Source organism: Ochotona curzoniae, unplaced genomic scaffold (genome assembly GCF_017591425.1).
Source record: "Ochotona curzoniae isolate NIBS_2020 unplaced genomic scaffold, NIBS_Ocur_1.0 scaffold_2476, whole genome shotgun sequence".
Taxonomy (NCBI): Eukaryota; Metazoa; Chordata; class Mammalia; order Lagomorpha; family Ochotonidae; genus Ochotona; species Ochotona curzoniae.
This window is the reverse complement of record NW_024467095.1, coordinates 23907586-23933727: the sequence shown is the minus strand read 5'-3', so window position 1 is coordinate 23933727 and position 26142 is coordinate 23907586. Positions and strand designations below refer to the sequence as shown.

The 26142-nt window shown below is 41.5% G+C and overlaps 1 protein-coding gene across 1 annotated transcript in view; it reads right to left on the bottom strand.

The window, feature by feature from the left end:
- Nucleotides 1-26142, bottom strand: part of TPK1 (thiamin pyrophosphokinase 1) — a 331654-nt gene that overhangs the window by 159704 nt on the left and 145808 nt on the right. The window contains exon 4 of the mRNA XM_041002510.1: nucleotides 24894-24966. Within this exon, the coding sequence (XP_040858444.1) occupies nucleotides 24894-24966 (73 nt within the window). The remainder of the gene's footprint in view (nucleotides 1-24893; nucleotides 24967-26142) is intronic.

The following is a 26142-nucleotide window of genomic DNA, read 5'->3' as shown; positions in this document are numbered from 1 at the left end:
TGTGTGTGTGTATGAATTACTTAAAGACAGGCACTGAGATGCAGCAAGTTAACCACTACTTGTGATGTTCACACTCCTTATCCCAGTGTCTAACTTAGGGCCCCACCTCATCCAGCTTCCTACTCATGTGAACCCCAGGATGAAACAGATGATGGCTGAACTGCTTGAGTCTCTGGAACTCATGTGGGAGACCCAGAGGGAGTGTGTGGTTCCTGACTTTCACCTGGTCCAGACCAGGTGGATTTAGCCATATGGGGAATAAATCAGTAGATGGAAAACAGCTATCGCTCCATGTTGCTCTTTCTTTCAAATCAATAAAAATAAGTTAATTAACCACGATGTTATGAGCTCCACGAGTTAATTAACAGCCAACTACAGCTTTTCATGTTACCTGGCTCTTATAACAACATATTATGACATGTAAGGAGTAGAAATCTATGGGGCTGATAGAGTTGCACAGGAAGCCGATCCTGCACCCTAGGGTGCTGGCATCCCACATGGGCACTGATTCATGTCCCAGTGGCCCCACTTCAGAGCCAGCTCTCTGTCTATGACCTGGGAGAGCAACAGAGGACAGAGGATGAACCAAGTCCTTGGGACCCTGTACCCACACAGGAAACCCAAAAGAAGTTCCTGGCTCCTGGCTTTGGATCAGCTCATCTCCGGACACTGGGGACATGAATCAGTGAATAGTAGACCTTCCCTAAATCTGCCCTTCAAATAAAAATAAATAAGCCTTTTTAAAAAAGAAGTAGAGGGCCCGGCGCGGTGGCGCAGTGGTTAAGGTCCTCGCCTTGCACGCCCGGGATCCCATATGGGCGCCGGTTCTATCCCCGGCAGCCCCGCTTCCCTTCCAGCTCCCTGCCTGTGGCCCAGGACAGCAGTCGAGGACGGCCCAAGGCTTTGGGACCCTGCACCCGCGTGGGAGACCCGGAAGAGTCTCCTGGCTTCGGATCGCCACTTGGGGAGTGAATCATCGGATGGAAGATCTTCCTCTCTGTCTCTCCACCTTTACAATAAAAATAAAATAAAATAAATCTTTAAAAAAAAAAAAGAAGTAGAAAGCTGAAGATGAGCAACTGCCGAGATTCTATGCTCATGGAATAAAACAGAAATACTATGACATACATCAAGCTATGTTTACCTACTCTACCATGTTAACAATAATTATTTGTTACAACAAAACTGAATTTCCTGTTGTTCAAGTTACTAGGACACTAAGAAAAGTCCACTTTTTTGAGTGATTCTTTAGAAACATCCCTCACACTTAGTAAACAGCAAACTTCAAGTCCCAGACTCACAGCATTTGCAAAATAAGTATAAGCTTATCTTGGACTTTCTAGGAAACAGCTTTATAATGTTAGCTTATTTAAAGAAGTATAAATAGTTTTACTTGAACATATACAGAAGTTTCCTGTGGTGATGCTGACATGGCGTGGCCCACAGCAGGATGCTAGGAGCTTGGCGTCTGCTGAAGCAGTACTGGGAGGTGCTGGAATCTTCAAGCAACAGGACACAGCATAGTGTAAGGCAATTGGGAGAGTAGATAGAGCAAGCTCACTCCCTGCACTGGGTCCCTTTCGCGTGTGGCCAGTTCCCTTTCCTAGCATTCCTTGCCAGAGCCACATAGATGCCCGTCCCAGCTTGCAATCCTTCACATATGTGAGCTAGATAAATCCATTTCCTTTATAAGGTTCCCAGCCTCACGTGTTTTATTACAGCAACGGGAAATCAAGTAACACATCTTCTTAAAGGATCAGCTGCAGACACTTTTTTCTTTTCTGCATTTTTTTTTTTAAAGGTAAGAGATACACGATTCTTCTATCCTGTAATAGACAGACCGGGACCAAGCCAAAGCCAGGAGCTATTAATCCACTCTCAGTCACTTCTCTGTGGCTGGGATTCAACCATTTGAACCATGACATGTTGCCTCCCAGGGTGGATGTTAGCAAGAAGATAGACTCAGGTGCACAGCCAGAGCTCCTATAACAATCTTAAAGTGCCAACGTTTGAGTGAAACCTTTTGCTTGAACTACTGTTATCTTTGATTTTTCTCTTCTGACTGAAATGTTATTTACAAACACACAGCATTATTTTCTGTGCCAGGAGATGGCTCCATTGTCTTACTAAACATCTATCTCACAGAGATTTTGTCATTACACATATAGCTATTGAATGATATCCTAATGAGTTTATTTTTAAACACACTACTTTTAAAAGCTGAGTTATTTTTAATATTAAATAATATTAATCCTGCTTAACAACAGAAGTAGAGATTTGAATTGATGTCATAAATTTCAGAATGTGTCAATATGAAGATTAGTCTGATTTTTTTATAACCCAAAAAGAACCTCTTGAAGATCAAAACCCACAATGCTCCCTTCATCCCTTCTAAAACACGCACAGGCGTGCGCACACACACACATGGAAAAGGAAAAAGAACTGCATACAATAGGGCAGCTGTTTAGTCTGGCAGTGAAGAAGCGGCTTAGAATGCCTGCATCCCATACTCAAGGGCCTGCTTCCGGTCCTGGCTCTGCCCCTGACACCAGTGTGCTGCTGCTGCTGTTAATGTGTTCTTTAAGAGGAAGCAGATGACACTGCAAGCATTTGGGTTCCTACCATCTGCATGGGATACTCTGAGTTCCAGGTTCCTTGTTCTAGTCTTGTGCCCAACCTGGTCACTGCCAGCATTTGAGAAACAAACCAATGTAACAGAGCTCTCTCTTGAAATACAGAAATAATTTCTAATTAAGTATTTTCCAATGTGTTGAAATTGATTACAGTCTCTTATCAACTAGCCTTCATCCCCTAAGTCAAAACCAAAGGACGCTATGCAGAAAACTGCAAACTGATCACAGGTGTTGAATGAAGAGGCTTCCTGTGAAGGCACTGCTTAATTGAAGACTGTGGTGCACAGAAGTAGGAATCCATTGGATACCATTACATTTGTCCAACAGAAAATAAACACATGAGTATCATAAATACTAAGCATTTAAAATTATATGCATATATATATACTTGTGCATGTGCTTGAGAATGAAACATATATATATAGGCATATGTATATGTAGAAAAATGAAAATAGACTCACACCATATACTATATACAAAAGTCAACTCAAGATAGATTTGAGACTACGAAGCTACTGCCAAAAACTGTAGGAAAAACACTACTAGGCATTAGTGGGTGATGACTGCTTGCAGACGACCCCCATAGCACAAGAAGAAAAGCAAAACTAAACAGATGGAAGTGCAAGCATCCAAGGGCAGTCTCTAGTTTGAGTCCTCGTTACTCCACTTAGGATCCAGTGCCATGCTAACACGCATGGGAAAGAAATGGAGGATGGACCAAGTTTTGTGCCTCTGCATCCATGTAGGAAAACTGGCAGAAACTCTGGGCTCCTGGCTTCAGCCTGGCACAGGCCCAACCACTTTAGACATTGAAGAATCGGATGGAAGCTCACCCCTCTCTCTCTGCCTTTCAAATAAGTAATTCTGCAAATAAATGACATAAATAAAAGAAAAGAAAAAAAGAGAGAGAATGTGGAAACAATGGTCTTAACCACCTTCCGGTAGCCCTTGACCCTTTGTGCCCTAATCAACTATGTAAAGATTATCAAAATAAAATAATACTTAAATAAAAAGACATAAATAAGATGAAACTATGAAAGTGCTAAAAGGATATGTAGGGAAAACTCTTCAACACACAGTGCTGGTCCCAGGACTATTTTTCCTGATTCTGTAAAGAATGCCATTGAAACTATAGATTGTTTAAAGCAGAGACATTTAGCCATATGAATTCTTCCCATCCAGGAATGTGGAATAACTTCCCACTTTCTGTGTCCTTTTGGATTTTTTAATCTATACATTACAATTTTCCTTATAGAGAGTTTTCACTTATTTAAGTGAAACAGTTTACATTTTTGATAGTTTTGTCAATAGTGTTCTTTCTTAATTTCACTTTCACTAATATCACTATTGGTGTATAAAAATGTTACTTTTTTTGTACATAGAGTTTCTATTTTGCAACCTTACTGAATTAGTTTCACAGCTCTAATGAATTAGTTTCTGATGAAATGTTTAGTTCTTTCCATTTATAAGCTCATCTAATTTACAAACATGGATCTTTTGACTTTCCTCTTTGGAAATGGGATGCCCTTAATGGAAGATGCATCCCTGCTTCCAGACCACAGATGGCTTCTCAATGAAACTCTTGGACATGTGTGGACAACGGGATGCTGGACTGTCTGACATTGTACCAACAATGTGAGGGTACACTTAAATAAGAGACTGGTAGAATTATGATTCCTTTGAAGGACTACACCATTGTAACAAAATGGGAAAAATCTGACGGGGAGTGTGGGAGTTTGGGGCGGGTAATCCCAGCCTATACTAAACTGTACCACATAATTCAAGATTCAAAAAAAAATTTAAAAAAAAGAAATTAAAAATTTAAAAAAAAACACAAAGGGGATGCCCTTCAATTTTTTTCTTAATCACTTTTTCCAAATATGTCCAGAAGTATACTGAATATTTAACCATTTGGTGGAGTTTCAAAATGAGTCCCTTCTCCAGCCTTCCCACTTAAACCAGTACAAACTTGCACTTATATGCGATTTAAAATCAGCCTACTACATATTTTAAAATGATAGGAAGTTCTAGAAAATTATTCTATCAAATTTAGATACTTTTCCTTTAACATGTTATGCCTACCTACAATTGTACCCTAATGAAATCATACAGAAAATAGGTTATATCTCCTTTAAAAAAAAAAACTCATGTAACATATTATTTTCTTATATTTTTCCTCTAATCTTGATTTTAAAATCACTTTAGGATCCATATTTGTATAAAAGAACATGCAAACGCTCTCTTGCCCTCAGCTTCGCTCTTACAGAAGAGTTAAGGCTGTGTTCCCACCTGCACACACACCGAAGGATGTCACTAAAACCCCAAGAACAAGGGCCGGTACCAGAGCACCCTTAGCTCCCTAACGTGTTTGAATATCAGTACCACAGTCTTCCCTAATACACAGGGGCTACGCTGCAAGTTTCAAAGTGGTCGCCCAAAACCAGTGACAGTGGTGAACACTATATAAAGCATAGAAAAATGCAATAAACAGAAATGTATTGGGGCACAAAATTTTTGAAATCCATTTGCAAGGTTTTCTGGCTGTTATGTGCATTTTTCCATGAATCTTTGGATGCGCCTCTGTACGCTGTCTGGTCCTGTTCTTATGCAAATGCTGTTTCTCTTCAATCATCTTAATGCACTTGAACTCTTCCTATTGAAATCCAGGATGCAAATCGAACAAAGTGCCATCAGGCTACTTCACGGAGACACTCAAATACAAGAACTACTGTTTCACAGCCGTAGACAGGAGAATCCACGCAGTTGTAAAGTGACTAACCAGTCAGGAAGTGTGCAAACCAAAACCATGCTGGGGAAAGGGATGCTTCATAACCCAGGGAGGAGAGAGAGCAGTAGCTGGACAATTATTCTTGCCTTTGAGGCTGACGTGCAACCGAAAACTGTAACCTGTTTCTTTCTGTGATTTTCCATCTAATATTTCTTAGACCAGATTATTAAGCACACATATCTGAAACCACAGAGTATGAACAATGTATGAGAGTGGAATACTGTATTCAACATGAGAATTCTCAATCAAGTTAAACTAGCGAACGCAAGCAAGCACATACTTAATAATTAACATTCCATACAGCAAGAAGTTATACTAAGAAAACGCCACAATGTAAGTATTATAAATCACTTCAAGTATGAGTGTGTTGTCTACTTTGGGAAAATAAATTACTCAAGATGGTTTATGACAAGATTGCAAAGAACATGGATGCGTGGATATTTGTGCATTTTCTGAATTCAAATCTCCCTGGTTCTAGTTTCACTAATAAAGCAGTTGTTTACAAAACTGCTACCTGAGAAGCAGTCATATATGGAAGCATTATCAAACTACTTTCATAGTATCCTGTAAGTGGCAAGGTTTCAAAAAAAATGGCAAAATGATAATTTTATCTATTTCACCAACTTTATTAGTTCATTCACATAAAATAATAGAGATGGTATGTGATGCAGCATTATTTTATTTTGGTATATTTATAGAAAGACAAAGGGAAAGAGACAGAAAAGAGATGGAGATACTGCAACGACTGGTATACTATGGAAATGGAGGAGGCTGAAGTCAGGACCTGATTATCTGGTGACAGAGACATAATTATTTTAGCCAGACTTGTTCCCTCCAATAGTGCTATATTTGCAGAGATCTGAGTCAGAAGTAGAGCAGTGAGGTGAACCCTAGCGCATTAATATGAAATGTAGAAATCCCCAAAGGTGATTCAATTGCTACACCGAATCTCCACTGTGAGATGGAAGGTATTAAATAACAGCAAAACGTAACCAATGATAATAATCACTGAGGGCAAACATCAGTTTCTTAGAATTTGTTCCATTAATGAACCAATAAATTATAAAAACAAAAGCTAATGAGGGATATGGGAAATTGCATCAGTCAATGATGAAACAGACCTTTGCTCCAAGCAATGCCAGGAGGTTGCCGGGGGAAATCCGCATGTTTATTAGCAACCTGAACAGCGCCCCTTCCACCACCACAACACGAGGGGAAAGTACACTAAGCATACCTTGTAATACACGTGTTCTATGTACTTTTATACAAATTCAGTCAGACAAACATATTCTGCCCTGAATTATGCTCCTCCTTGCTCTAAATACCAGATACAGTGCCAGCAGCACTGCCAATTGTGCTATAAAACATCAATAGACTATACTGACTTTTTAGCTTTTATGAATTGATTCAGCAATTTCTATCCAAGAAACTTTCAATTTTTTTTCTATAGTGTTGTTTCTAAAATCCGAATTAACCAAATAACTTTCAACTTTTCTTCATTATGTAGTATGTCCCATCACGAGTCTTCCATAAATACAATGTTGAAACTCTACCATTCATATCCAATAAATGCTATTAAACTGAAAAGACACATGGGCACACACATTTTTCCAAGTCTTCCATTCTGTCATTGAGTCTAAAAGTGTATATTCTTAATGAGGCACATTCTGATCATTCTAACAGATCAGTCTTCAAGAATTTCCTAAAAATATTCGTATTTTTAAAGATGTGACCATTATTTACTCTGAAGATCACAGTTACAGAGAAAGAGAAAGAGACAGAAAGAGATCTTGCATCCAGTGGTTCCCACTGGCTGCAGTGGCTAGCACTGGACCAAGCTGAAGCCACAAACTAGAACTTCATTCAAGTTTCATACAGGGGGTAGCCATCCAAGAAACCAGGTCATCTTTTCTGGCCGTTTCCAGATCTGTAGCAGAAAGTTGGGCTGGAAGTGGAGCAGCCAGGAAAGACAGGAACCAGGTCTCATATGGATTGCTGGCTCCACAGGCAGTAGCTTCGCTCTATATATCATAGTAATGGCACTGGAAATGTGTGTTTTTTGGAAAATTATACATGCATTTCAAGCCTTTTACACCAGGACAGAGTTCTCTTAGATACAGGATCTTGGCTGATGGGCCAAGCAGGCGCTGGATTATTTTTTAGTGTGGTTTCGGTGAACTTTTATGAACTCTCCTTGTCTAGGACAGCATGAGTGTTCTCTTTCCTTCAACCACAACTGAGTCTGGCATTCTAAAGAGCTTTTTTATAGGACATATCACTATCTGCCATATGTAAAACTAATTGTCCATCTACACTATAGCGTATATTCTAGGGTTCAGCTTTCTGTACTGTTTTATCTCATGTATTTAAACAGCACACAATAGACCCTAAGTAAATATTTGGTGAATGAATAAAATAGATGACTATCTAGTAATTTGATGTTTGAAATGCAATGGATCTTTTACATAATGTAACTCACAGGAAAAAGGGCTTTGAAAAAATAACAATGATGTATCTTGTTCTATCCTAAAATTATGCAATTTGTATTGATCATGAATTTTGATATGCCTAAGCACCTGGAGACATAAATAGTTGAGTTTTTTACCAACCCAACTGGCAACTCAGTCTTTTGGTTGGCTTATAAATCAAAAATTTTCCTAATTCAAACAAAGGAAAAGGTGCGTTTTTAGATTAACATTCTTGTGATTGGCTAATGCCAATCAACACAATAAAATAGTTCATGTCTAAAATCAAATAGGTTAGATATGTCTATCATACAATATGGCAGGAAATTCTCATTCCTTTGTACCTTAAAAGAAGACTACTAAAATTGCTCAGTATCACTTCTCACCCTATAAAGTCAGCTGCAAGCCATTCATACATCAAAAGCATTTGCTCAAAAAGAATCCCGAGTAAAGTGGAAACCAGAATTGGATAATTTGTTGCAGTTATATGAAGATATGGCCTTTTATTTTTTCCATTTTCTTCAAGTTCTTATGATGAACACCTTACCAGAAAAAGTAGTGTGAAAAAAATGACCCTGCTTCTACAGTAGGAACTCTTTCTATATATTAGATAGCAGTACCTAATTTGTCATTTAACTCTCTCTTTCTCAGACATTCTATCTGATATCCAGTTTCGGAAGTAACAGGACTGCCATGAGACAGCCACCATAATTCATACTCTTGCCCACTGCAAATGGTTTCGAAGGAAGCATATATTGCAGTTCAGGTCAAAGAGATCACAGGAACCCATGCATGAACCATCAGAAAGAGTTGTCTGCCTTTTTGCAGGAAGATGTGTTGAGAAGGCCACCCCACAAGGTGGTACCTGCAGGTGAAGGTGACTCTGAACAAAAGCATAGGAAACCCAAGGACCCGGGCAGTGGGCACTGATTCAGAAACCCAATCAAAAACCTCTGGAAGCTGAATACACCTCTGTCCTTGTAAGTCTCATGGAACGATCGATAACCTTTCCTTTTGTTATCGCCAGTTGCTTTTCATCCTCACAGTAGTAAGAGTCCTTGCTCACAGCCTTACCACAGATGAAGAAAAGTATTCATTTACATGGTAGGATTTTGGCAAAAGCTATCTAGTGAGTGACTTCCTTATTTAACGCTTTGCTTGCATTTAGACCTGAAAGTTACTTCGGGGTGAGTTAACATTTGTTTCAATCTGCCATGCCCAGGTCAGTATCCAGCAATTTAAAATCTAAGAATTTAAAGAAAACATACATTGGGAGGCCAGGGGAGACAAACAACGGAAAAACTATGGAAGTGCAGAATCAGAAGACAATGGTCCCTGAACACATGATGGCTTGAAATATGCATCATCATGTTAGGTAACGAATTTGTGCTGATCAACTGTTATTATCATAACTCTTCCTCATTATGTCAGTCAGTTGAGCCTACAAAGTAGTTTATAATGTAACATTTTCTTAAAACATAGAACATTAACACCTTAGAGAGTGTTCTCACACCTTACTGTTTGATTCCTAAAAACTTCGAGGGAATAAAGATTACACAAAGCTTTAAATCAAATGCAGTAAAGACTACATTTGCACAGATTTTGTATACACGTGTGCATGCACACACACACACACACACACACACCTTTAATCATGTGCTACTTAATGCTGGGATATGTTCCTACAAATGCATTGGTAAGTAATTTCAGCATTGTTTGAAACTCACAGAGAACACTGAGTCAAGCCTAGACAGTATACCCAGCCCCTCTGATATACACTGTTGTTACTGTAAATGCTACTTCACAGATGGAAATGTCAGTATGTGATTCCAAACTGGGAACACACAGGACATTTTCAAAAGCTTGACAATGAAATTAAAACTAGGTTCTCTGTGGTGCAAAGTAATTGTGAAATCCATACACAGCTACTCGCAAAACCAGCAGTGTGGGTATTAAGATACGCGCGTGTCACACTAAGAGGTTTGAGTCCCAGCTCCACCGCTGCGTCCACTGTCCTGCTAACGCAGCAGGAAGCAGCACATGGTGGTTCAAGCAGCACATGGTGGTTCAAGCAGTTGGGTAGCTATCACCTGGACTGACTTTCTGGCTCCTCCCTTGAACCTAGCCCAACCGTAGCAATTACAGAGATTTATGGAATGCAGAAGCATAGGAAAGCTGTATGGGGTCATCTGTAACTCTTTTAGACCTATTAAATGTATAATTGAACTCACAGCTCCCACTATAATGGAGCAAGTATGCAAAGCGGAACTGCTGAGCAGCATTTAGGAGCCAACAAAGTCATGAATACAAAGGCCAATTCCGTCTCGGAGCCTGCACAGGATATGGAGTTACTCCGCATACGTTGGTAGAGAGCGCATCATTCCAGTTCACTAGAGTCATGAAAATATTGTTAGTATCCTCCAAAGAACCTTGGTGTGGGTTTTTAGTAAATAATTCTTTAATTTACTGACAGCGAGAATAAATTACAAGGCAATGACTGTTAATAATCAATCCCATTTGAAAAGATCAACTCAGAAGCTATAAAACTATCATTCTCACTTATTTCATTTACCATCTGCCAATATTTTAACTAATATAGGTAAATGAGTTTCTGCATTTGGCACACATAAACCCTATCAGGTTATATCATGCTGACGCCTCTAAAATCCCTTAGTAGGAAAGGAAACAGATCTTAAACATATTAATTGTTATTTCATGTACTTCATCCACAAAGATTTGGCATCATAAAACAAGAAGCAATTAAATTTGGTAGAAGTATTCCCAAACTTGCCATTAGCTGATTCATTTTAGTCAAGTCATTTAGCGCTCATCCATCTACTCAGGGCAAAAGTCACCACTGCGAATTATCCTGCAAAGATTTTATGAGACTCCAAGTCATCTAATTTAAATTTACAGAGTGAGCTTAAAACTTACAGATCAAGGCATGCTTCTCTCTCTTTGGGACTGTGTATACCAATTAGGCACATTTATTTCCAAAGACTTGCATATAACCTTTCACATAGCACAGTTAAATACAATAAATGCATAAATAGTTACTAACATCCCAACTGTTTTGCATAAATATTTTCCAATGAAACAATGGCATGTTCTCTGGGAAAAAAAAATCACACAATTTAAAAGTATCCGGCCCGGCGCAGTGGCGCAAGTGGTTAAGGTCCTCGCCTTGCACGCCCGGGATCCCATATGGGCGCCGGTTCTATCCCAGCAGCCCCGCTTCCCTTCCAGCTCCCTGCCTGTGGCCCGGGAAAGCAGTCGAGGACGGCCCAAAGCTTTGGGACCCTGCACCCGCGTGGGAGACCCGGAAGAGGCTCCTGGCTTCAGATTGGCATAGCATCGGCTGTTGCGCTCACTTGGGGAGTGAATCATCGGACGGAAGATCTTCCTCTCTGTCTCTCCTCTCTGTATATCCGCCTTTCCAATAAAAGTATCTAATATTGGGCCAAGTGCAGTAACCTAGTGTCTGAAGTTCTCACCTTGCACGCACCGGGATCCCATATGGGTGCTGGTTCTAATCCCGGCTGCCCTACTTCCCATCTTCCTCCCTGCTTGTGGCCTGGGAAAGCAGTGAAGAATAGTCCAAAACTTGGGACCCTGCACCAGCGTGGGAGATGCAGAAGAGGCTCTGGGTACCTGGCTTCAGATCGACTCGGCTCCAGACTTTGAGGCCACTTGGGGAGTGAATCATCAGATGGAGGATCTTCCTCTCTGTCTCTCCTCCTCTCTGCATATCTGTCTTTCCAGTAAAATAAATACAAATCTTCTAAAAAACATAACTAAGATTAAGCTGTGATCAACTGAACTTTCCTAATAATACTGACAAGAGCCAACATTTGAGCAGCTGGCATTGTGGCAGAGAGTGTAAAGGTGCTGCTTATGACATTATTCCACGAAAAGGCTGGATTGTTGATGGCTCCTTCGCTTCCAGTCCAGCTCCCTGGTAATGATCCTGGGAAAAGCAGTGGACCGTGACCCTCGCCTGGGAGAGCAGATGAACCCCTGGTTTCTGGGTTCAGTCTGCTCCTCGCTGGTGTGGTACAGTGGGGACTACAGCAGTAAATGGAAGCTCGCTCTCTCTTTGGCTCTCCTATACAGAAGTAAATCTTCTAAAACAACGCTGGAGTGCATTCTGCATGAATTATGCTCTTGAATCTACCTAAGGCTGCCCTCCTGGAAAGAGTGTGCATGAACTGGATGCTCTCCGCTAAGCCCCGTTTACTTGAATTTGGAGTGTTTTGGCAAAATTCAGAAGTTATCATTTCTGTTGAATCTTTCATTGGTTTTCTCCAGTTTTAAATGAGAATATACTTTAATCAGCTGCTAGGCAGAGCTAACCTCTGCCTCATCCTGAGCTTCCGGGATCACAGCCAAGCATGTAGACATCTCAGAGCCTTCACAGCCACCTGACCGTGGCCACCGGCTTGCCACCATCCCGTCCCCTCCTTCTGCTCTCCGAACTCATTACATTTAGGACATATTTTCTTTTTCCATTAGAAATACATCATTATTATCAGTACTCTCTATATAATTGTTTATTTATTTATTTTTTTAATTGAATTGTAGGAGTGAAGCAATTTGGGGAATTAGAATGTTTTAAGATCTCTGAAGGATGTTGTCACGATGCTTTCCAGGAAAGTCATAAAAATTCTTACTCCTATTAGCAGCTTACCCGGGTGCAGAGTTAGGACAAGACAACTTGTCATGATGTTTTTTTAAAAACTGGAATTTGGTTTCATGGATTTACCCATTTTTAAATTTCAGGGAGGGAGACAGATGATGTCCACAGAGAGGAAGCAGTAAGACAGTTTGTCTTGAAAAGTAAAAGAGAGAGAGAAATAGAAGTGGTTCATCCGAGGGAGCGCTGTGGCTGAGGACAGTGGGCAAGAAGGAGACGCTCCTTAGAGGGGAAGGCAGGTGTCAGTCAGTGTGGCTCGGGAAAGGAGGGAGGAGACATCAAAGATCATCTTTAAAAGGAGCTTTGGAAACAGGAAATAGAACTTATTACCCAATCACAGAACATGACCTATTTCCATAAATAAGGGCAAAGGTCCTCCTGGGTTTTAAAAGTTTAAGTCCTGTACACATTACTTAAGCCTATCATTGCCATTCCTTCGCACATGTGCAAGATACTTACTTTAAATACTGGGGGAGAGTATTTTCAAGAACCTTCCAGATATTGAAGGTATTCGATTTTTAATAACGCAGTTCAATACTTATTAATTAATTTGGATTAGCCAGATTCCTTTCATGAGAAACTGCGGTCAGATTAAGAGCACAGTGGCAAGAGAGTGAAAGGACATATTCTGGACAGTTGAAAGTAAAGATCTGAAATTATCCCAAACTTGCTGCCAAATCTGTGAAGGGGAATTGTGAAAGTCAGTTAGAATCAAAATGATCTATGTTCCCTGATATAGATATGAAAATCATTTTTTACTTGAAGAGATATAGCCTTGAAACAAGCAATTCTCAATTTCTTCCTTATTATATAAAGCATTTTGTGGTATATTGTTCCTTTAATTTTATTTACCATCCATTTGCAAACATTCATACCTTTCAAACCAAAAAAAAAAATGTATTTAAAATCTTCAAATGACACCACAAGCAACAATTTCTTCAACAAGAATATCATACAAATAAACTCAGCAAGCGTAAATCTAGCATTTTCTTTCTTGTTTTTCACACAGTGTATAAACGAATAAAATACAATTTAACCTTGCAGCAATTCTCCATTGTATCCTAGATATGTAGATTTTAATCTAGTATAATCTATCCTGCCTTACCTACATTTTATAAAATAACTTTTTCTTTCAACCTGGTATTGAATAAAAGGGATTGCATCTCAAACACACAAACAAGACATCATTCCCCTCTGTTAAGGGAAGTCAAGTGCCAAGCATGGGATGTAAAATGATGGATCTTCCTAAAGGCAGAGGGAGAATTTCAGGAGGGATATGATACACCTAAATTAAAACAAAAACAACAACAACCCCCCTCCACACACACACACACACACACACACACACACAAAATGATTCACTCTTCTTATCCTTAAAGTTGTCTGCTTGCAAGCCTGGCTCTCGACTGACATCTAAGAACTGAAATGGTGGATAATTCCCTGTACTGATAGACACTTCTTTGTCAGTAACAGTGGCTCACTGTGTTGGGACTGTTCAGACCAACAGTGTGACTCCATGCAGAACACCTGCTTGCTGTCCTTCTGGGCCCCCGGATTCTCAGTATTCACCAAGCAGAGGGCACTGGTGTAAAACCAGGGTACAAGTAGGTAAAGCCAGGATACAGGTAGCATAGGAACTTCCTGTGACATCTCGTGCTTGACATCATTTGACTGAGCACATCCTGTGCGAATTCACTGGGAAAAATCCAGAGTTTTCGTCAGACATGGTTCAAGCAAATTTTCCTTTGTTACTCTGTATTATCTTGCTGCAAACCAAACAGTCATGATTATGAATATAATCTAAATATTGTAGGTCTTCCCTGGGGGGTCATCAAACCTAAGGCGTTCTTTGGGACCCCCAGAGAAATTGCTACTGGAGAAGCTGCTACTGTACAATGACCCTGCAGGCCCGTACGCCAGAGCCCTGCTCCTGGGTGAGGGTAGCGTACCTTCCTTCACAACCCCGTGTCTGTGGGGTGCAGAAGGGCAAGGTAGCGGGCAGGCTAGTCGGCGAGTACTGTTGCTCACCTACCTAGAACTAAATAGAAATAGAAAAGTTACATATTCACTCAGAAAAAGAAGACCCAAAATTGCAACTTCCTTCCCAGGGGAACAGATGCTAATTTCGAGAATTTTTTTGGATCACGGTATAGAAACGGCCTGGATGCTGGGTGCAGGCTGCCTGTGTGCCCACCACTGCAACCATTCCCTGCTTTATAACCCTGGGGAAGTCACTCAACCTCGTGTGCCTTCATCCATGTTTAAGAAGCAAATGGTCGATTCAATGTAAAATATTAAAGGAAAAAAAGTTTGTAGTACCAGGCAATATTCCAGACCAAAGATGGTCTCTAAGCCTTCACTACCAAGTGGTGAGCCACTTTAACAACAACAAAGACAGCGGCCATCTGATCGGTACGCTCTGCTAACCGACTTTCTCTGGCATAATTCCACAGCATTAGGCCTGACACTGGCTCAGACTCCGAAGTTGAGCTACAGAGTGCATTTTTTAAGAGTACTTTTTTTTTTTTTTTTAATAAGGCAGATTTACAAAGAGAAGAAGAGACAAAGAGAAAGATCTTTTATCTGCTGGTTCACTTCCCAAGTGGCTGCAATGGTGAGCCAGTGATCCGAAGCCAGGAGCCAGGAGACTCCTCTGGGTCTCCCACATGAGTGTAGGGTGCCAGGACCTTTGGAGGTTCTCTACTGCTTTCCCAAGCTACAAGCAGAGATCTGGACGGGAAGTGGAGCAGCAGGGACACAAACTGGCACCCATATGGGGTCCCAGTGTTTGCAAGGCGAGGATTTTAGCCATTAGGCCACTGTGCCAGGCTCTACAGAGGCAACATTCCCCACTGTCATAAAGCTAGGGTGCAATTCACTGCTTAAAGAGGCTTCTTCGGAGCAATTCATCCTTCAGGCCCCAGGACTGGTTTAACCCTTGCTGGAACCCAACAATGGGTTGATTTACAAATGCGAGCATATAACAAAGTTTGGCATATTATAAACATGGAAAGAAACACAGCAGTTATTATTTTCCTTAGGGTCTCATCATCAATTTACTGCCTTCTGATCCTTTTCTCTCTCTCTCTCTTTTTTTTAATAGGAGAGTCAGAGAGACAAAGTTATTCAGATAGACTCACCCATGGATTCACCTGCAATACGCCCCAGTACCTGGGATTGAGCCAGGTCACTCTGTTGCTCCCACATGGGTGGCAAGGACCAGCATACTTGAGTCATTGCCTGCTGTTTTCCACCTGTAATTAGCAGGAAGCTGGTATCCAAAGTGGGGCTAGAATTCCAACCAGGAATGATAAGGGCCTTGACCACCCCAATGATATCTAAACTGCTGTGTGAAAGGCCTTTCTGATGCACATTAAGAATTTTTGGAGAAAGCTTTTTAAAGTCATTTTCCCCCTTTCCTCTTGTAGACATTTATTCATTTGCAAGCCACTGTGAGGGAGTGAGAGTGTGAGAGAGAGAAGCGCTAAGCAGTCAGAGGAACTGTGTCTAGGCAGGTTAGAGTCAGGACGCCTGAAACTCCACTTAGGCTTCTTGTGTGGAAGGCGAGATCCTAAGTGCAGGGAAATAACTCCGAAACAGAGCAGACAAGACTCAAACCAGTAACCTGATACAGGAAGCTGGCACCACCAATAGCAAGGAGCCCTGCCATACCACACCAGTCCCTGCAGAGTAATTTTAATCTTCGAGTAAAAATCCAGAGAAGAAACAGATTTCACATATACGACCTACTCAGCACAGACATTACTCATGTACTGCTACCGACATGAGCCACCCGAGTAGAACACCTGCTACAGCTGACAAACCAATAGTGAGGAACCTAGGTGTTTTCTGCTTTTGTGATTTCTGCCTTGCTTGGCTGGGGGCTGTGTGAACTCCAGGCCTGACAGTCTACGTGCCACCCGGGGCAGGACACCTGGCAGGTCACATAAGCAGACCACTCCTCAGGAACGAGGTCCCTGGTGTTAGATAAGACCCACTGCCCTATAGCCCATCAGTTTGTACCTTTTGACTGTTGCTTGCTTCAAACCCACCAATAGAAGCCCGCCAACTTGCTCTTGTTGAAAGGTAACAGTTAAAACTGACCGATCATGATTGTATAATTATATGGAATTGTCCTGAAATGTATAAGAACCCTGTACCGTTGAACCTCACTCTCATTTTTGCCCTGCAGCAGGGCTGGGGGGGGGGGGGCCTGGCTGGGAGACCTAGGTTAGCCTGAATAAACTGCCCTTTATGCGTTAGCACCGACTTCAGACTCCATGATTTTCTGGGGATCTCCAAATCCGGCACAACAATACTGTATCACTTCGAATCACCTGAAGTGCACTGTTACTGATGCGCATGCCGCAGACTTGTACAGATTTATGAGCACACATATTCACAAATACAATATTTTGCAGCACATTATCATTGCTTTAAAAATCTTTCATTATTTTGAATGGTGTTGATTTTGCCCTTAAAGTTGTTTAATAGTAGAGAAATTTCACTTTACTCCTAAAAATTTTATGAGAAAATGGAACAAGCCACAAAGGTTATTCATATATATTAAAATGCATTTTACCCTGGTTGGAAGCCAATTCACTTTTAAAAACAGTTTTATGGGTGAAGCAAAGACTTTCAGTGCTGTTACGCATGACTGAGTCAACGATCTGACTCAGGTGTTGGAGGAGAAGTGGGGAATGTTATGGGGTGCAGCCAGTGATAGCCAGCACCCATCGACAGTGGGCAAATGAAATGTGGCTGTGTCCCCCACCCTCTGTCCTAAAGGTGGGTTCTACCAGCAATGGAATGTTAATTCCATCCTAAGCCACGCCCCGCCCCACCCCGCCCAGCCACCTAGGTATTTGCTTCTGCTCACCTGTGACTTACCTATCATCTGAGAGGTTACGGTATTGGGTCACAAGCCCCTCACAAGCCCCTTTAAAGGGCCTGTGAAGCGGGGGCTGGCTCTCTTTCTGGTCAGGTGCTTCTACTGCTCTGGCACCTCAACTCTTGGCTGACCCAGGACAGGTATTCCCCTGAGCGTGGTCCCTGTGTACTGCTTGGATGGGGCAATGGATATAGCAGTGTTGTTTCTGGTTTGTGTGCTGTCAGGAGTTCCAGGAGAGGTGAGGCCTAGCAGTGATGGAATGTGGGCAGCGAGGCCAGGGAAAGGTGAACTTCTGCAGCTTTGTAAGTGTGTCCAGGTTATTTATTGCATGTCTCTTAGGATAGCTTACGTTGTTGGGGAAGCTGGGACATAGGTCTTCAGCTTAACAGATGGACTTAAGGGTAATGATTATTTGTTCCTTTTGGGATTATGTTTGGTTGGATTATGATTGGTTGGATTGCCATATGGACTTGTGATTTGCTATTTCTAGTGTGTTCTATTATCACCAAGCTTGGTTAATAAAGACTGCTTAAACATGTCTGGTGTGATCTCACTTGCACCCTATAACAAGTGCCAACTCGTATTTCACAAACTTAGGAATCATTCTGATCACAGACGTCATTTCCATAGCAAGCATCATGAAGGTCCAGCTCCTTGCTGCTAGAGTTGTAAGAAAAGCGGACAGATATCTGCAATTCACAAGGGATACATGGATAAATGAGAACGGACCTTGAGCTCCAGGAGATCGCACAGAGATGGAAAGTAAACTGTGAAAGAATTGTTTATATCCAGTTCCATTCAAAGGGAGAAATAGCCACCACCAAAGGGTGGAGAAGTGCAAAGGAGTTTTAGTCCCCTGAGCCAGATGAGGGAGGGAACGGGGACAGTCCCAAGGCCCTGGAGAAAGGCCAGCATGGCCTGGGCCAGGTGTGCCTCCCAAGGAAGTTCTTGATCTAAAGGATAAAGGCTCTGCCTTTGTAATGGGGATGCTGAACAAACTCAAACCTAACAGGCTTCAGAAACCACAGATGGCAATCCAGTCCATTTGAAAGGACTATGAGCCAAGCAAGCATAAGAATCAGGGTATATTCAAGAACCGGTTTTACCTAATGTTCCCCTGGCAACCTTATGGTACCCCTGCTGAGATGCTAATAATGGTTAGACAGCAAGTTTTAAGCATCTGAAGTGAAGAATCTGTCAGAAACTGCCTACCCGCAATTCCCTGAACAAAGCCTTTATGTCTCAGCATATGTTAACCAGCCTTCCTGCTTGAGCCTAAAAGTTCAGAGGAATTTTTGTTTTATTCTTGTTAAATATGCCAATAAATAGAGTTGAACTTTATAAATTTGCTATAATGTCCTCTGTGTGCCTTAAAAGTCAAACTTGCTAACTCAGTTCATAAGAAAATATTGAAATTGTTGAAAGTCATTGATTTAATCATACTTAAAAGATACTGGGATGTGGCTGGGAAGAACTGGAGAAGATGCATAGTTTACAACAGAAGATAAAAATATTCATAAGAATACGAAGACACATACAAATCCTTTTAACTGTGAATAGTCTAAAATTTAAGAAGAATCCAACCCCAGACATCATGCAATTTATACTAATATTCTAAGCAAATCTGATCATGAAATATATCCACATTCATAGCATGATTTCCTGTTAACACATTCATGAAACTAAGTACTCTAAAAATAAAAAAAAGCAGTATTACCGAAGAACAATGAGCATGTAAAAGCTCGGCAGCAAACAACTTTAGAACATAAAACGTTACCAGCTTCACTATTGCTAGATTATTTTCACACCAATATTTAATCACTGCTAGAAATATATGGAAAAGGGCTCTAAGTCATGATTTAATGTTGCTTGTTGTGGTAAGACTCCCTTATAGGTAAACTAAACTCAGAATCAGTCAGCAGTTACTTCCAAAAGCAATAGCTTTGTTTAGCAATTGCTTCGCAAAAACAATAATAAATTCGACTAATAGAGAAGATTAAGGCCCAGTTATTTGATATTCATCTTTTCCTTTTGCCCACCCCATTCCTGGTCCTGCCAACCCAAACTAGTTGAAAATGACGGTCCTCAACTTTAATTTGGAATTAGTACAAGTATTTCTTCTTTATCATCAATAGTCTCTTAATGAGAAATCAGCCATTCCACTCAAAATATCAATCAGAAGCCAATTTCTAATCGTTTGGATTTAGAAGTTATATTTAAATCCAGGTACTTAGTTAAATACATTTTATACAGGTAATAATAATTACAAAGAGAAGTAATATTACATCATTTTCAGTTAACTGCATATAAAATGTATACCAGTTTATATTTATAAAGAGCAACACTATAAGGAATTCAAATATATCAGTTTTTCTCATAGAGTGCAATCTGAAAAAAATGTGGATATAGACATGCCAGTTTCAAAGCCCTCTGGAAAACATCATCAAGAAACACTGGCTTAATAACCGTTATTCTTTAGACATTTTCTTGGAAAAAAAAAAAAACAGACAAGAAAACTTTCCCAGTTCTGATAAAGATAAACCAAAAGATAAGCGAGACAATTTTCCTGGACTTCCATATTCATATCTACAGCTTACCATGAGCTAGAAACATCTGGCAACCCAGAGTGATCTTGTAACACAAGGCTGGAGATTTAGGCGCCAGTGCTGTCATGTGCCACACTGGTCCTCCACCTGTTGGTGCTGGCATCCCATGTGGAAGCTAGTTGGTTTCCTGGCTGCTCTAGTTCTGATCCAGCTCCCTGCTTGTGGCCTGGGAAAGCAGCTCCAGATGGCTCAGTTCCCTGTGCCCCTGCACTCAGGTTGGAGATCCAGAAAAAAGTCCTGGTTGCCAGCTTCAGACTGGCTGGCTACCTCTGGTTGTTGCAGTCATTCAGAGTGGACCAGCAAATGAAAGATAACTCTCTCTTTCTGTTTCTTTCTCTCTCTCTCTCCCTCTGTAACTCCGGCTTTCTGAGTAACATAAATAAATCTTTAAAAATTAAAGAAAAAGCAACCCTGGAGATGTAACCTTACTGCCCACATAATTCACCACTTACACTGGGGTTAATGGTGTCTTCTCTTAAATTGAGTGTTGCCCTCTCATCTGTTTTTCTCCGAGGGTTTTGGGGCATCATCTTCCGGTATTTATCACTCTTGATTTCTATTATGCTCTTCTAGGAGTTGGGAGGATTAACACAGAAGATAAAACCTGAACTCGGACCTGGAATCCTATTTCCACATGACTAAGTTTTCGCCATGCTGCCTAGCACATAGCCATGCATTAATCACATGATTTACGCATGTAACACATCTTCCTGCTTTACGATGTCCTATATTCCTAGATCCTTGCCAGTATTCTAACACGAAATCACTTTTATTTCCCAACATTGTATCAAGTTATACCGTACTAACAATTTTAGGTGATGTAACAACACATTAGCTTTTACTGTTTGGTTATTCTTGGTCCAGCAGGACTTCAGCCGTCCGGCAGCCCTGCAGTTGAAGGTAGGGACGTAGGAATGTGCAGGCACGGTGTTTATCGCATGGATGGTTAGCACACTCACGCACTGATGGTGGTACTGCGACACACCCTGTGCCAGGGCCAACTGTCTTCCCACAAAAGGTTTTCCTACTGAGAGGAAGGATTGTCCTACTGAGACAACATCTGTGTCCTCTGTCTACCATTTTGTTTCAGTCACTTAAAAGTAACCTTAGGCCTTAATTTCTCCAAGGGAAAACTGAACAAAAGTGTACTGTGTAAATATTCTATTTTGAATTCTTTTCTGTTTTATGGTGTTACATACCACAACTTTTTGTTCCTATCTTACATATCTGCATTTGTGAATAAACTTTGTTATTCTTTAACTTTATTAAGACATTCACCAAATACTGCGATTAATCCTTTACCCTGCTAGTATTAAGGAAGAATTCTATAAAACTGTTTTCCCTACGTCCAGTGAAAACCAAACATTTCATAGAGTAATGAAAGAATAGCAGAAATTCCATCATTATGTTGCTTTTCTAAAGTAGTCTGATTTCTGGGCAGACTGGGTAGAAAAATTAAGACTGCAATGGGTGGCCTTAACCTCCAGTCAAAGAAGCACTGAGTGGCCCAGAAAAATTTTAATTTAAAATTAAACTACAAGGGAGGAGTCTGTAAGAGACATTCCTCATTGTGAATCAATTATTGGTCAATTAAGCAGGTAAAAATCTAAGAGAAACAGAACTGCAGAGTTCAGACGTAAATGAAAAGGAAGTCTAGCTTGGGTCCACGAAGGGCTTTGCACGCCAGATGTGAAATGTAACACTTTGCATGTGTGAGTGCTGGCCACACAGTTGACTCCACGATTGTCACAGAACCCAGCATGTAAGACCACAGACTTAGTTTACTTTCTTTACTTGAGCCTACTTTCAACTTCATTAAAACCCAGCCAGGTTGGAGTGGGGAGGTATTTCAAAGTGGACATGCCTTCTTTCCATTTGTGAAAGAGCAGCTTAAGGAGGATTTGCGTTGGGGATAACGGCTTTTATGAATTGTGTGTAATGTTGCATTGACTTGTTGTAATTGCCATCATTATTAACACGGCAGCAGAACGCTCAGCTTGTGCTCCATGGGGCACATTAACCATGTAAGATAACATCACCCGTACCCTCTGGGAATACACACTAAAAGTTCAAAAGAAATAACAGTCATCAATACATTTTTTTAAAAAAATAGAATTGCATTACCCTAACCTAAAATGATATAACTTAGGAAAAAGACTCAAACTAAACCTTGATAAATTGAGTTTTGAAGGTTAGAAAGAATAAAGCAAGAAATATATATATAAGAAATTCCTCATGAAGTTGCTAAATCCAGACGTTTCCTTTATCGCTGACTCCCATTTTACTGCATCCCGGCAGGGAAGAGCATCTATCCATGCTTCCAGCGCCCTGGAGGTGAATGATCCAAGGGACACTTGCAGCTTGGGCCAGGCCCCAGCATGAAGAGGACACGGGATAAGCCACATCAGGCCGGAAGGTCAACTTGTTCCGAACCTGTGTGTGGCTCCCTCTCCTGCTGTTTTCTTCTGCTCTTGAAGATCTTATTAATATGGATGCGCTGGCAAAACTCTGCACGGTAAGCAAGGCTGAGGTTTGCTGTCCCAATGAGGTTGAGGTACAGAGTTAATGAGAAGTGAGACTGTGGGGAATGACCAGGAAAGCGCCAATGTTAAAGTAATTGAGCATGAATATCAAACACTGGCTGGGGAACCGTCTTCCTTGGCGGACGGCAGGTCTGATCAGCGGCTGGGCAGATGGCGTGCACGGGGCTCGGCGTCACTGCAGGCCCGGCGCCTCCCCGTGCCTCCGGATCACAGTGCGGTGCCTTTCCCAATGACAGTCGTCTTTTCCTGCTGCCTTTTCTCTTCCTCCCTCCACTTTCCTTTCTGTAAAATGTTTCCTCGCCTTATCTCATCTCTCTTCGAGCCTCGTTAGGAATTTGGAGTTTCAGGATTTCTAATTTTTCTTTGCAAAATGTACATAGTTTGCCAGGGCAAGCTGACAACAACAAAGCTGATGGTGTTGGTTTAGAATAATACTGTAATTTTTATCTCGAATACTCTGCATGACCTCTGTAACCTGTGACGCCTGAGTCGCTCATGAGCTCAGTACAATCCTCTGAGATTTTATCTTTCAGAATTACATTATACATTCATTTTTTTAACAATTTATTTATTGGAAAATCAGGTATACAAAAATGAGGAAAGACAGAGAGGAAGATCTTCCATCTGATGATTCACTCCTCAAGTAGCTGAAACAGCCAGAGCTGAGCCGATCCAAAGCCAAGAGCCAGGAACCTCTTCCGGGTCTCCCACGCGGGTGCAGGGTCCCAAGGCTTTGGGCCACCCTCAACTACTTTCCCAGGCCACAAGCAGGGAGCTGGATGGGAAGCAGGGCTGCCGTGATTAGAACGGGCACCAACACGGGACCGTAGCGCACGCAAGGCAAGGGCTTTAGCCACTAAGCTACCATACCAGGCCCAAGAGATTCTTGTCCATTAAGAATGAATAAGTACAGCCCAAAGCAGTAGCTTAGCAGCTAAAGTCCTCGCCTTGCATGCACCAGGATCCCATATGGGCACCTGTTCTAATCCTGGCCACCCGGCTTCTCATTCACCTCCCTGCTTGTAGCCTAGGAAAGCAGTCAAGGATGGGTCAGGGCCTTGGGACCCTGCACCTACATGGAAGGCCCAGAAGTAGCTTCTGGCTCCTGGCTTCAGATTGGCCGTTGTGGCCTCAGGAGTGAATCATCAGACAGAAGACTGTCTTCTCTGTCTCTCCTCCTTTCTGTATATATGACTTTCCAATAAATAAAATGCTTAAAAAAAAAAAAAAGGAATAAAGAAGAAACACAGCCACTCGGCTCCGGCTCTGTCAGTGCAATTTCCTGCCCAGGAACCCTCACACACACACACACACACACACACACACACACACACACACACAATTTACACAATTATGACAAAATTGCCTGAATAGGTTGTAGTTTGTTTGTCTCTAGTTGCAATGAACAGTTGTATTCAAAGCAGAATAGAGAGGCTCAAGGAAAGTAAAAGCTTGAAAACAAAATCTTTGGTTCTAAACTTCTAGACCTGCACAGCTATGCATCTTTACAAAAATTCATTTCCAAAGAAGTTTTGAGTAGAACTGATTAGGACAGAAACGTACATCAGGTGGGGATTAAGGTATGATTAATTCAGAGTGGGCATTTGGCCTTGTGGTTAGGGAGCCGTCTGGGATCACGCCAACCCCAACGAAGCATCTTCTCCAACTCCAGGCTTTCCCTGCACCTGCTGATCCCAGGGTCTGCAGGCCCCAGGAGCCTGGGGCACAGGGCCATGTGCTTGGGCTGCAGCCAGCCAGCCAAAGAGACAAGGCCATTGGATTCCCAGCTCTCAGCTTCCCCCTCGCCACTAGCCATTGCAAGTGTATGACGATTAGGTCACAAAATCGGGGCTCTCTGCTTCTTTGACTCTCAAATAAGAAAGCTTTTACATTTAATAAAAATATTAAATAAGGTTTACTTATTAAATTAAGGTTCGCTTAGAAAATATATAATAGCAAATGAACATGGTGGCAAAAGATATTATTAAATGAAACTACATAGACTGCAAGCTCATTTTAAAACGTAAGTATGTATATTTCATGAATTCATCATTGTTTATTTGATCAGGATAGAATTTCTTCAAAATTGTGTTACCACCTATTTCGAAATTCCCCTCTTCAATGTATACAGTAGTTTCTAGAATTAAAAATGAAAAGTACAAGATGTAACAAGATGTTTACCAATCCCTTCCTAAACACCAAGAAAATCAGCAAAACCGCGGGAAAAGCAGTAAGATGCGAAATGCCTTAAGTAGAAAAGTACTTCCGGTTTACCTTCACAGTGTAGTAGTCTCTGACTTCAGGCCTAATGGAATCAAAATCTCCATTGATGAATTCGGGCAAAAAGCTGAAAGAAACAGTTGCAAGTAAGTCAACTGGTTCAGCCTATCTTTTTTTTCCCCCTTGAACTTCAGAACTGTAAATATACGGGCCAGGGAGAAGACGAATGTCCTCAAAGTAAGAAAAGAATCAGATTATTTTCAGAGCCATGAAGATGTCACGCAACACACCCTCGCTTTCAACAGGTCATGAGCGCAGGGGGGCTCTACCTCCACAAACAAGCCTTCAGCTCACTGGCACTCTGCGTGGCAAAGCCCTCCTCCTCTTGGCATGTCACCGTGTGCAACGCACTCCTCCACTCGTGCCCTTTCACGACCTTGGAACTTCCCACAAATAAGGAAGACCAATGACACGGGTAATTAGCATTCTTTGTGAAGCAAGAATCAGTTTAAACAACATTCAAACATGTTTCCAAACATCCAAAAGTCTACCAGCAAGGTGTAGGTCCCTGATTGCTAACTATAGGAAGGGATTTCCTACAGCTGCCATTTCTAACACAATTATACTACTTTGCTTTCCTGCAAACACAAACACACACACACACACACACACACACACACACACACACACACACACAGCTATCAGACGCCTGGAGAGAATTCATTCCTATATCAACAGGTTGGGATTAAGATTCAGATCCATAAACTGCCCAAGGAGACTCTTTCTAAAGAGGAGCAACAGCGTTTACTTAAGAAGAAGGCAAAAAAGGCAAACAAAAGAACATGTCTGTTAGGCCTTTCCCTACAGCCATACAGAGGAAGATTAACCCTGGCTCTCTCTGCTCGAGCCAGAGGGCGCAAGGGCAGGCCATCTTGCCAAGGTAGCCCAAAGTCCGAGAGAATTTACACATTGCATTCGTTAATTCCGGAGAAACGACAGAGAGTCTAAATGGGAGAGCTTCTGTTCTCTTCCACACGCTTGGGTGGTGGTCACTGGGTAAGAAATCGGTACACTTCCGCCAGGGAACACGACAAGAAATGGCAAGCTCCTGCAATCGGCTCCACAGCCCAAGAAAACCCCAACCTTGTCTGGTTTCAACAGGTTCACCTTTTATCCTAATATCTTCCTTAATCTTCTTTATGCATTTTGGGCCTCTCTAGGTGCCCGCCCCACACCTTTCTCCTTGAGAACCAAAAATATACTTCACTCTTGATTTTTTTTTTCCCCAGTTGTCTGAAATGGT